The sequence below is a fragment of the Salminus brasiliensis genome, chromosome 1 (genome assembly GCF_030463535.1).
Source record: "Salminus brasiliensis chromosome 1, fSalBra1.hap2, whole genome shotgun sequence".
Lineage (NCBI taxonomy): Eukaryota > Metazoa > Chordata > Actinopteri > Characiformes > Bryconidae > Salminus > Salminus brasiliensis.
This window is the reverse complement of record NC_132878.1, coordinates 67,369,922-67,382,843: the sequence shown is the minus strand read 5'-3', so window position 1 is coordinate 67,382,843 and position 12,922 is coordinate 67,369,922. Positions and strand designations below refer to the sequence as shown.

The 12,922-nt window shown below is 40.1% G+C and overlaps 1 protein-coding gene across 8 annotated transcripts in view; it reads right to left on the bottom strand.

Moving 5' to 3' along the window:
• Positions 1-1,410: 1,410 nt before the first annotated feature.
• The window catches only part of gphnb (gephyrin b), a 114,858-nt gene continuing 103,346 nt past the window's right edge, over positions 1,411-12,922 (bottom strand). For 6 of the 8 annotated variants that reach the window (XM_072687285.1, XM_072687314.1, XM_072687304.1 and 3 more), the window contains 11 exons: positions 10,307-10,362; positions 9,643-9,762; positions 8,523-8,581; positions 8,260-8,413; positions 7,882-8,003; positions 6,798-6,885; positions 5,643-5,716; positions 5,479-5,552; positions 3,494-3,597; positions 2,915-3,011; positions 1,411-2,292 (listed from right to left, as the gene is read on the bottom strand). In XM_072687285.1, coding sequence (XP_072543386.1) covers positions 2,159-2,292; positions 2,915-3,011; positions 3,494-3,597; positions 5,479-5,552; positions 5,643-5,716; positions 6,798-6,885; positions 7,882-8,003; positions 8,260-8,413; positions 8,523-8,581; positions 9,643-9,762; positions 10,307-10,362 — 1,082 coding nt within the window. In that variant the 3' untranslated portion in view covers positions 1,411-2,158. The remainder of the gene's footprint in view (positions 2,293-2,914; positions 3,012-3,493; positions 3,598-5,478; positions 5,553-5,642; positions 5,717-6,797; positions 6,886-7,881; positions 8,004-8,259; positions 8,414-8,522; positions 8,582-9,642; positions 9,763-10,306; positions 10,363-12,922) is intronic. The other 2 variants (XM_072687294.1, XM_072687346.1) reach the window with 1 other exon arrangement.

The following is a 12,922-nucleotide window of genomic DNA, read 5'->3' as shown; positions in this document are numbered from 1 at the left end:
CCAAAGCGCCAATATAACTGAAACCCGCGCCAGAAAGCGATTTAAATGGGTTCTATGTGTGTTCTAAAAGCCGTTTAGAACGATCATACTGATGATGAGGGTGAATCACCAGCCAATCGTAGCCAAGGAAGGCACTGCTTGTCGGAATAGAGGCGGGAATAAATACTGCAGGGTAAAGCCGCTAAGCAGCACAGTGGTGGATGTATTCAGCTCCACAGCGCCACCCTATGTGTCCTCAGCATCCGTACCACAAGATAAGGATGAGGATGGATGTAATTCATCCATGATTTTAGTCCAGCAAAACAGGGCAGGGGTGCTCACACGTAGCATATTTGTGTAGCATATAAAATGGGATAACCTGGGTTGTCAGTATATATGTACTGGGGCAGTGCAGGTTAGAGCTCCGGGCTATTGATGACAGGGTTGTGGGTTCGATACCCGGGCTCAGAAAGCTGCCACTGTTGGGCCCTTGAGCAAGGCACTTCATCCTCTCTGCTCCCCAGGCGCCGCAGAAATGGCTGCCCACCGCTCCAGGCACGTGTGCTCACTGCCCACTGTGTGTGTGTTTCACTGGTGTGTATGTGTGTATTTAACTGCACAGATGGGATAAAAGCAGAAGCCAAATTCTGTGTCCATCACAAATGGTAAATATGGTTGTCTTGTCTTGTCTAAACATTTCCATGTATTTAAATTGTTAAGATGTAATCATTAATGTCAGTCAAAGTGGGTTTTGGTGTGGAATGCTTTGTTCTAGAAAAGCAAATCAGAATTGCTCAGATGGTCTGAAGAGTTTACATCCTCTAAGAAGAAAATAATAGAATAGAATAGAAGAAGATAGAATTTACCAAACACAATACATGAATCATCTAAACCTTTATCATTTATTTACAACAAATCATTTCAGTTGCTAAATAGTAATTCTTTCATAAACCATTTCATTTAAACACATTAAACTTATTCATTAAACCATGTGAGATTTCACAGTGCAAAGAAAACTCTGCAAAAGAAGTTTTTTTATATAATGATCAAGGATTTTATTATCATAGTCTCTCTCATCAGTTTCATATCATTACAGAAAATGTTATTGTACAGAGTTGTTTAGTAATGTCTCCTCATTGCTTGGTCATTTTCCTCAGGAGTGCTGGTCACGTAGATCTGTACAATATGATTCTTCTTTTTTTAACTGTACATTTTTGTGTTGTAGGTTAAAAAGGCTGTCAGCACTTAAAGAAGCTGTTTTAGTCGGGGGGTTGTTTTCTTCCCTCTCTCCTTTTTGAATTGATTTAAATAAAAGATTATCCAGTGGCTACGCCCCCCTCTCACCAGGTCAGGTGATAATAAGGAAGCTTCAGGGACTGGGCGGCCAGTTTGTGTCCCCCCGCCACACCCCCAACCCCCCTCCCCCCCGAGCACAACCTTTGTCCACCCTTGCTTTTGGCACTGCGTACATAAACAAGACTCACAAGATAAACAACAAGCAAAGCTCTTTGTGAAGCCATAATGATGCATACTAATGGGAGAAAGAACAGAAGTGTCACGCCAATGACACTCGAGACAGAAAGTGCCACTTTCCAGTAGTACCACACATGGATTTCGTACCTGTTGTGTTTTTCCCCCATTTTCAAAAAACAGATTTCATGTTGTTTTCGTCTGCTTTTTGCTGATAAAATGAGGAAATAATAGACTTTTTTTTTTCTTAAATCCTGGCAGGCACCTACTGCTGTCTATTAAAATGCTACAGCTATCGATAAGGTCTAGCATTGAACACACAAAGCAATTGCAATGAAAAGAACAAAGTTGTCTTAATATAATAATAATGAGAAGAATAATGATGATAATTAATAATAATAAGAGTAATAAGAATAATAATAATATATTACAGAATAAATCTCTTTTATAATTAGATTTTTTACTTAAAAGTTATATTTTTTGTTTGAAATACTAGAATCTTTTTTTTTTGTAATGTTTTTTTTCCCTTTTTTTCACGTATCTATTTCTGTGATCAAGATGTTGACTATACTTCAACGTTATCCAAATCAATAAAAACTAGCTGTGCCATTGCATATTACAGAGATAGTCAATGATATGTGGGCATGCACCGTGAACCACCCTCGCTCTGATGGTCTTCCCTCCTCGCCTCCATCCATCTCTGGCGACATCATAGCCGCCCTATGACCATGACGTCCACCACCTCGCCCTTGTGCAGCTCCACGTATTGCTCTGTCTTGGGAGGTAGCATGAGGAGGCCGTTGGCGCTGCGCATGCTCATTAGCCTGCTGCTCACCTGGTTCCCTGAGGAGGAACCACAAAACAGTGATCGTAAAAACAGTGATCGTACAAAGTCTGTTCTTCTTTAAATTAGATTGACGATGAATGAAATATTTCTCAGTTACATTTTGGTTAATATGTCAGTTACAAGCATCTATGAGGAGACACATACCACCAGATTATCCAGGCCCTTACAGAAAACAGCATCGCAGTAAAGTTCTCTCATCCTTAAATGAAGATTACCAGTGTTTTACTGCTATTTTGGGAGAAATCCAGCACTCCATCACATTGCTTCATTTGTATGTGTCAGTAGCAAAAAAAACACATGTGGATGAACCCAATAGTAAATGACATGGTAAGACCCTAAACTGGATTTAATCAACCTGTCTATATGTTTTGCTACATGTTTGAAATTCCAAGCCAGTGGTGATCTGCACAAACACACTGGAAGTGGGTCAAGATCCATGTTTTAAAGGAGTACATTTCAGTAGTTTGTCACACACCTGAGTACATGTAGAGTACACACATCTGTCCAGACAAACTGAACATGAAGAAGGGCAAGTTATCAGAACCCAACAAAGTAGGTGTCAAAGTGCCCTAACGCAGACATACTCACCCATACCCAAACGCACCAGTGTGAACGTACCTGTGCTCTGGGCCCATGGCAGAGGCTCCTGATGGTGCCATGTCAAAATACAGCGGTGATATTCTGGGCGCGGATCAAGTTTTACATCACAGGACAACTGCAAAGTGATAGGATAAGACTTAAGTATGTTCTTCTTGGGAATTCCATATAATCACTATTTACCAAAAGGTTCTGGATACTTAAATGATTCGTTGATTGATTTACAGGGGCACCAAAAAGAGTTCCAGTAATGTTCCGGGAGTCAAAGAATCCTTTTCCCAATATTATATAGAACCCTTTTTTCTTAAAATGTACATAACTAGTTGTGAAAATTAGAAACCTCACAACATATCCATTCAATTACAGATGCAGTTCAGATCTCAGCCATTTTGATCAAATTCAATTTTCCTTCCTATCTGGAAAAGTCATGTTTTTTGGTCAAGAATTTTGGTCATACTTTCCTTGTTAATTCCTTCAGATCTGTAAAATATGTGCTGATCTAATATTATAGATTATAGATTATTACTGCATGCTATGATGCAAATAAACTGTATCTACACCATCTGCAGCTAGTACTGTAGGCAGCAGACAGGGCCTTACCCTGGCCTTGATGATGGTGGGCCGGGGGTCCAAAATTCCCTGCATCTTCCTCAAGGCGGGGATGACAAAGAGGTTACACGTGACAACAGCCGACACAGGATTACCTGTGAAAAAAAGAGGGCACTTTATTTATGTCTTCAGGGCTCAGATTGGACTGAGATCATCGTTTCTTTCTTACTATCTGTTGCTCGTTGTGATTTTTATTTTACAATTCTTTTTGTATGAATTTCTGCAGTTTTACAACAGCTCACCTCAAATGAAAAATTAAACACTTACTACCAAATAAATAGCATTACAGACATTTTTGGATACATTATGTTTTTTTATGTTTTCCAATTTGTTTAATTCAGAAATTGTGTCTAAAATGTGCAGAGTTGCCAGATTTAGGTTTCCTGTTTTTCTACCTTGAAAATCAATAAAATGTATAGTTTGACAGAATGTCTATATACAGTATACACACAGTGTGGAGGCCTGCTGACTTCTGCTACCTAAAAACATTTTTAAATGTAAGTTTTATTAGGAAACAAAAGGGATAAATACTTAAAATGTCAATCAGAATTCGTTTCCTCTGTGATGGCTAGCCAGATATAGCCAAGTAAGATTTCCCAATGGTTAGGCCTTCAGGAGCTGCACTGAAGGTCTTACAAGTCTGGTCTTCCAAATATTACTCACCAGAAACCTACAGAGGAGTCACCAAATTACATTCTTCTTTTCAGTTGGCTGACCAATTTTGTAAGAAAAAACATCTCACATCTGATACTGATCTGATACACTGTGAGGGTGAGTGATGTATGTGCATTTAAATCTAGCAAAGAACCTCCACTCTTTTAGTTTTTGCATCTTTTTTAACAAGACTAGAATACCAGAGTGAAGTCATAGTTACCTGTAGTAAGTATTTTTACCCACTGTATATTGCAGGAAGCCTGAGAAATGTTGGATTGTCTGGACTGCACAGCTTATTTGTTTATTCACAAATGTTCTATGTTATTTTAGACCAATAGACTGTGTGGGCCATTCCAAAAGCTTTAGAGTAGAGTTTGAGGAATGTCTTTGGATCATTTTCCTGCATTTTCAGCAGCATGCTGGTAAGATTTTTTTTTCTATGATAGAGAGTGTACCACCCTCTTGACTTAGCTAAACATTCCTGGCAGTCATATGGGGGTTTTAATTTGCCTGTCTTACCAGAATACAAGCACTTCTCTCTACAGAGTTTTATTGGTCTTTATTGATCTCGTTTGACCTCCACAGTTCCCCTGAACTGCCATTTCTTAAAACAAAATCTGCACTGTAGAAACTGCAAACTGAAAATGCTTGGCTGTCCACTTATTCTTTTCATTTTCAGATCTTTAGACAGTTGTTTAGAGAAACTCATGCCTTCAGAGTGTCAGTGCAACTTTTGAGGAGTCTAAGAATTTATAAAGCCTGGAAATACGATTCAGCCAACAGTTTTTAATTACAGATGGTGATATGCCTCAGGTCTCATTTTCTAATCAGTAAAACTATTTGCTAAACATTAAAATAAATATTCAAGATGATTGTGTTTTATGATTGATTAGCTACAGGGGCTGTGTTTACTACTTAATAAAAACATTACAAAATGTGAGGCCAAGGGAGCCCATACTGTTATATAGTCTTATGCAAAGGCTTGGGTATCCTTGTTAAAAAAAAATTGTTGATGTTGATGAAGTGTAAATAAGTAAACAAATCTACTGAGGAAACAAACTTCAAACTGCACATTCTAGGGAACAATTCCTATTTCTTTAGTTTAACAACCTGAAAAAAATATATATTTTGCTCGTCACATTTTATTTATTTATTTTGAAATTATTAAATTGTTAAATATAAAATATATATAACTGTACTTTATTTGTTATTTTTCTTTTATTTTCATTTTTATTTTGAGAGAGAGAGAGCACAAGAGAGAGAGAGAGAAAGAGAGATGGAGAGTGTCTTATTGCTAAGAAAAACATACCAAACGTTCTCACCGTCCCTACCTGGTAGAGCAAAGATAAGCTTTCGTGTACCATCCATGTCCAAAGTTGCAAATGTTGTAGGGAGACTATTTGGAAGAAGAAACACAAATCACAATGTCTACTGACTTTTCACGGTTTTATCGTCCCTTTAAGCATCCATGCATCCATCCACTTACCCTGGTTTCATAAAGACACGTCCAAAGTGGATCTGAGCGTGGAGGTCAATATCAAGTACCTGCTTCAGGTAGTCCTGTCAAAACGGGCCAATTAACCGTCCACATTAACAATGATGGAATCATTCTCATTCAAAAAAACACACCGAGACAGCCACAAAACGACAGAGAAAATAACTTCATGAATTATTTATCACCATCTCTCACTGCTGTAGAGATTTGCCTTCTGAATCTACAGTTAGCCACTAGATGCCAGCATGGAGTCGTGAAAAAAGTGCATAAAGGCTTGCAAGACATATTGTAGACCAGAAAAATGAACACCAGGCTTCTCAAACACACTGCTGGAGGGCCGCAGGACTGCAGTTTAGTGTTTTCACTGCTCCAACACACTTGGTCCAACCTGATCATTTGTTAAGTGGTATGTGTGTTAGGGCAGGAAAAGCACTGTCTGCCAACCCCTGCATGAACCTCTAATGTATTTATAGATTTATATATATATATATATATATATATATATATATACACATATATATGTTTTCTGCATTTGTCTAACTCAGTGATTAGGACACTGGATTATTGATCACAGGTCTGTGGGTTTGATGCCCAGGTCCACAAAGCTGCCACTTTGCCGCCATTACTGAGTCCTTAACCTCTCTGCTCCAATGGCGCCATTATACGGCTGACCCTGCTCTGACCCTGGCTTTCTAAGCTAGAATATGCAAAGAGGAGAAATTCACTGTGCTGGACGAGTATAAATGCCAATAAAGGCACAATCTACATATTACATATTATTAATCTCTAAGATCTTTCCTCTGCCTGATCCAGGTATCTCTGTTTTGTCTCATTTCTGTAATAATTTCTGTAGTTTTCTTATTGTCATTCTGCAGTGCAGTGTGGCTCGTTGGAGGGTGGGTTGCCCCCTTTTGAGTCTTGGTTTCTGTTAGAGGTTGCTCTAAGAGCGAAGTTCTGGCACAGTCTCCCTCAGCGAAGCTCATTACGCAGTTGTTGAAACTGACCCTCCAACGCTGGGATTTGAGAAGCTTGCTTTAGACACTTTCTGGCTAATTCTCCTGGTTGCTTTCTAAAGCGAATGACAGGATGGCACAGAAAACTAAAACATAAAAGATAAATAAACATCCAAATGCAGTGAGGCCACACCTTCTCCCCCATGGACACGCCCCCTGAGGTGATAATGACATCGGCACGGCTGATTCCCTCATTCAAGGCATTCAGGAGATCATCCGGGCTGTGGGTAGGGGGTTGGGGGTTTGGGGGAGAACAGCATGGCAATGGTTATGATTATAGTAGACTACTTTCTAGACCAACACACAGCAGTCTGACTGCATTAATGTAATAAATGTAGTCAACTGGCTAAGACATGGCTGGTGCCTGAAGCTGCAGTGCCTAGGTAGTGAAATCTGCACTAAAACACAGCGAATTCACTTTCTTTTTTAGTGAAATGCTGTCAGTGTCTCCTGTATTGGAACAATGCACTAAACGTAATACACAGACGAGCCAAAACTGTATGACCAAGAATGTTGTCAATAAAACAGCTCAGTCTACGAGACCTCTGAAGGTGGTATTTGTGGTATCTGGCACCAAGACGTTACTGCAGATCCTTTAAGCCACCACAGACCACACTTGTTGTTCCAATGCCTACCGCAGTTAAGCGGCACAAATGTCCCAGGCTGTTCACATGATGTAAAAGAGCAAAGGACTAATCGGATAAGACCACCTTCAGTTGCTCCGAGGTCCTGTTCCAATGCTTGTGTGTCCATTGCATCTAATTTTCATGGTGGACTGGGGTTAGCATGGGCACTCTCAGCGGTCTGCGGCTACACAGCTTCACATCAAGCAGGGGGTGCTGCACTGGGTGTTGTGATCCATTCCTCCTGTAATCATCGGAAACCAGCAACCAACCCAGTCATCTGACTTAGCGATCTGGCCCTCGACAAGGTGGCTCTGGTCTTCGAGCTGTCCATTTCCCCTCACATCCATCCATTGATTACATCATTTACCGTCTAAATTACATCCCAGACCTTCCGCTGTTACGAGGTAATCAACGTTAGCGGTCATAATGTTTGGGCTCATCTCTGTAAATTATAATATAACAGAGAACACCAACTATAAAGCTCCAATCTCACCACACTGTGTCTGTTCTCAGAACACTGTTACCCTGCTGCTTCCACTGGCTGTATCCTTTTGTAGGTTGTGTGTAATGTGCACAAGTAGATCGGCTCACTTGTCTCCCACAATGCCGAGGTTGATGGTGGGGTAGCCGTGTTCCTGGATGGTGGCCAGCAGCGTGGAGCGGTTGGAGTCACGGATCTTTCCGGGGTGCAGGTCGTCCTCTGGGTTCAGCAGCTGAAAAACGGAAACACAGCCTGTCACGCGCTGCCACAGCTGAGCAGCCAAGCTTTTATCAGCTTTAAATATTAAACATGACTCCAGGGCTGAAAATGACACATGGCATTACGCTGAAGTATTGTTCAAATAAGACTGACACCATAAATCCCTGTGAGTGTGTTAGAAATGGTGCTTAATTATGATGGAGAGTTTGTCTGTCAGTGTAGCTGCGGCTGTGTTTGTCTGAGTGCGGTGTGTGTATGTGTGTTCTAACCTCATTTCCTGTGGACATCACTGCCACCACTGGGAATTTGTGCACCTCCACCTCGGTGACCCCAACTGTGGCCAGCAGGCCGATTTCTGAGGGACCCATGTGTGTGCCTTTGGCTAGCACACACTCGCCACGCTTTATATCATGACCAATGGGCCTGGGACAAAGAGATGATTACAAAAAATACATATTAAAATTAATGTTGACACCTGCACCAACCGAAATTCACACCCCCACTCATACACACACAAACACACACAGTTTACCTGATGTCCTGTCCTGGACGTGCTTGCACTAGAATGCGCACTTCCAGCTCCTCTGTGCCCTGAAGTGCAGAATCCTTTATATTAGTTAAAAAATGCTCAGCACTGTTTATATTCTTATATTATAAACTTGCTATATGATACTTTTTTATTCAGAACAGTGAATGTAAATGGTAATAAAAGGCTTGAGTACCACAGTTAACACAGCAATCTATACTATAAATACATTCCTATGGTTAAGACACTACAAAGGGTGTCACATAAGCAAGGAAATGGGTGCAGCAAAACCAAGGCAATGGGTGTAGTGCTATAGCATAACCTTAGAAATGGATGTAGTTTAACCATGGAAATGAGTGCTTGAGTGATGCACATCCAATAAAAAAATTTTGTATGTAGTTTTACTATGAAAATAGGTAGGTAACCATGGAAATGGGTGAAGCCTAACAAAGGAAATAGATGTAATATAACCATGGTGATAAGTGTTTGAGACTAGCCAATGTGTGCAGTCTAACTATGGAAATAGGCAAAGTGTAACCATGGCAGTAGGTGTGCAGAAAGTACAGATATGTAAAGAGAGAGTAATCATATATTTGACGTTGTTTTACAATAACCATAGAAATAGATGTTGCTAACCATGGAAATAGGTATAGTCTAACCCATTAAATGGGTGTATTGTAACCATGGTGACAACTAGGTGTAGTGTAACCATGGGAAAAGTGTAGGGGGCAGTGGTGGCTCAGCGGTTAGAGCACCAGGCTATTGATAACAAGGTTGTGGGTTTGATTCCCGGGCTCGGCAAGCTGCCACTCTTGGGCCCTTGAGCACTGCTGGAGGGGTGTGTGTGTGTGTGTTCACTACCACAGATGGGTTAAATGCGGAGGACACGTTGTACAGTGACAAATACATGCACCTTTACCGCAGACATAAAAGTTAGTGCAGTGTAGCCACTGCTGTATTGGCCAATGTGTGCAGTGCTCTATTTAAAGATTTATTCCAAAACTTATTGCTAACCGAATGTTTTTGTCACACCAGACACCCAATTTTTTTTATAAATATGTAATAAAAATGTTGTAAAGTGGCAACTATGCCTATATGTGTAATTAGTGTAACAGTGCAGACTCACATCCTCAGACTCTCTCAGCAGCTCTGTGTCCTCCACCTGTACCACAGCATCTGCTCCACAGGGGATAGGAGCGCCTGTCGTCACCCGCATCACCTGACCGGGCATCACTGTGTGTGTGGGCTAGGGGGAGCCAGTCAGGGCACAAACACATGATATTTCATTACAGTACAGTAAGATAAAATCATGTATGGTGCAGTTGAGGGTTGGTGAATCAACAGTCACTGCTAGTTCTGCTTAGGAGAAGCTATTGTCAGTGCGAGAAAGTACTTTTTTTTTTTACATTAATTATTTTGGACTGGTAGATCATTGAAACAGGTGGAGAAACTTTCCATCCAGGCCACATACGTGTTTGTAAGTAGATGAGGAAATATTTTATTATGATTTAAAAAATGATAAAAAGTTATTGTTGTATACAGTCTTGTTTAAAAAAACACATCTTATATTTGTTGCCATATATTGTCATTTTTCATGTTTTTTTAATTGTAGTCTTAATAGAGAGTTGATAGAGAATATGAATATGTATTTTTAGGTAAATATGTAGGTGTTTGTATGTAGGTGTGTTTGTGTGTGTGTGTGTGTGAATGAAGGAGTTCTACTGTGTGTGTTGGAGCACTGCACTGTACTGAAGTGGAACTCCAGTCTGACAGAATGCAGACTCACTCACCTGCTCTCCAGCCTGTGATTCTCCAATAATAAAACGGTCACCAGGGCCATCAGCAGCTATAAAGAGAAGACCACACAGCTATAAAGAACACACACTTTATTCCAACATACACACTACTGGCCTTCAATGGACAACATTTCTTCCAGCCACACCAGAGGTTAATGCTCCATTCAATGTATTTTGGAATAGTGTGATCACTGTCGAGCTTGAAAATGTACCAGAGATGTTTCCAGACAAACCCTGAAATGACAATAATGGCCTTTTCTACATATTTTCAGTCATGGTTAGTCGCACAGCCTAGTCTGATTAACTCGTTTACTTAGGAGCTTATGTTTGGATCATGACAAACATCACAACTGGAGCTCAGATGAACCTGACTTTTCTTTGAGAATGATTTCAGAGCATTAATATTAGAGCCAATCAGATTATAAAAGGGATAGAAGTTGCTCTGTTATAATTTCAAAATTAAATTTAAAATAAACACCGAGACTGCATTTAAATCTGGATGATTTTATTGGCTTTAGTTGATTGTATTGGCTATTGAGCACATTAAGTAATTAAGACACTACAAAGGGTGTAGCATAAGCAAGGGAATGGATGTAGTGTAACCAAGAAAATGCTATAGCATAACCATGGAAATAAGTGTATTAGTGATGCACATCCAATAAAAAATATGTAGTTTTAATATGAAAATAGGTGTACTGTAACCATGGAAATGGGTGAAGCCTAACCAAGAGAATGGATGTAGAATAATCATATAATCATATAATGGTGACAAGTGTGTGGTAACCATGGGAAAAGGTGCACAGCTGCTATGGAAAGAAATGTTGACTAACTAACTGTTGGTTGGAAATGGAAATAGGCAAAATGTAACCATGGAAAAAGGTGTACTGTAAGTACAGATGTAAAGTACAATGTAAAGAGAGAGTAATCATATGATTGACATTATTTTACAGTAACCTCGCTGTCAAACACTGAGACTGCATGTAAATCTGGATGATTTTATTGACTTTTGACGACTTTATTGGCTGTTGAGCACACTGAGTAATCTGTCAGTAGAACATTTTCCCAGAAGCACAGTGGAACATCTAGGTGTTCTACGGCAAACTTGAGATGGCTGCGATGTACTTTCAGACAGCAGCTTTCTTCTTGGTGCTCTTTCATTAACAGCATTCAGTTTGTAGAATCTTCGGTACGTCTGTTACCCTTGGCTTTTCTCTCACCTCTTTCAGTATTGCCTGTTGGGCTCTTGGAATGATCCTAAAAGGAAAGGACACCCACTTCTAGGGAGAGCAGCAAGAGTCCTGAATTTTCTCCATTTATCTAACCATGAACTGATTAACACCCTAGTCTTTAGCAATGCTTTTTAGCATTTTTCAGCTTCATGTGTCTTTATAACCCTCTTTTGACGTCTCCTGAGCATTGTTTGCTTCGAGACATGGATCACACTTACCAACATCTATCTGAAACTCACACTTCCAATCTCATCTCCTTAACTGGAACACCTTTCAATGGAAAAGCCATTAACATGGAGGTTTACTTACTTGTTTCTAGCCTGCACTGTGCATACTGGCTCAATGTGCTCAATAAAAGACATAAACAGTACAACTGTTATTAGTGGAGTTAGATTGTGTTTGTCTATGTATGTACCTAATTATTTTATACAAGTGTGCAGATGTCTATAGATGACACTTCACTGGTTGTCCGAAGGTTATATACTCAACTATATGAGAAACTGTAAATTGATAACACTTGCAGTATTAGAAGTTGATGCTCATGGACAGGCTCCATGACATTTAGTTAGACTATAGTCAATGTAATGGACCATTCACAAAAGGCGTTACCATATTGTTAATACATATTTTCTATTTCTCTTAGCACCTCAGATCCATATCAGCTGTAACATGATCTAAAAGTACTCATATCGCATCGGGGATAAAACATTGAGTCCCTTCCCTAAATGATGTAAAACATGTTCTTGCTCGTAGTTCACTAAAATAAGCACAGGCGTGTCGAGCCTGGTAGTCAGTCTAAACCGGGATTGAGGATGGGGGATGACTAAACCGAGTGGAAAACTACATTACAAAAAAACAGGTTTTAAAAAAGGATCAAGCAAGTAAAGCGGTTTAGAAACACTGTGTATGACCCCAGTGCGCGTGAACATGCTTCTCTAGGGATCGGTACAATAAAACAGTGAAGCGTTTGACATTCATCCCCTCAGAAGCGTTTTTAGACCCCACTTTGGAGCAGGAATGAGTGATCTGCTGAATATGGAGGTTTGACATGAGAAGTGGAGCGTGAGCTAACGAGGTTTGTCATAATGCAGGGCAAACACACTCACTCATCATGACTTAGCGTGACTGAGACACACACACAGAAAAAGAGAGGGAGAGAGATAGAGAAAGAAAAGGGCGAAACGAGAAAAGAGAAAGAGAGGGAGAGAGAGAGCAAAGGACAAGAGGAGAGAAATCATGGATGGGTTATAGAAAGAAAGAGAGAGAAAAAAGTATAGGAGAGAGTGAGATAAAGAAAAGAAAGAGAAAGAAGTGAGAGAGAGAAACAGAGAAAAGAGAGAGAGAAGCTCAGTTCTGTGTAGATCAGGTGGACCGCCTCACG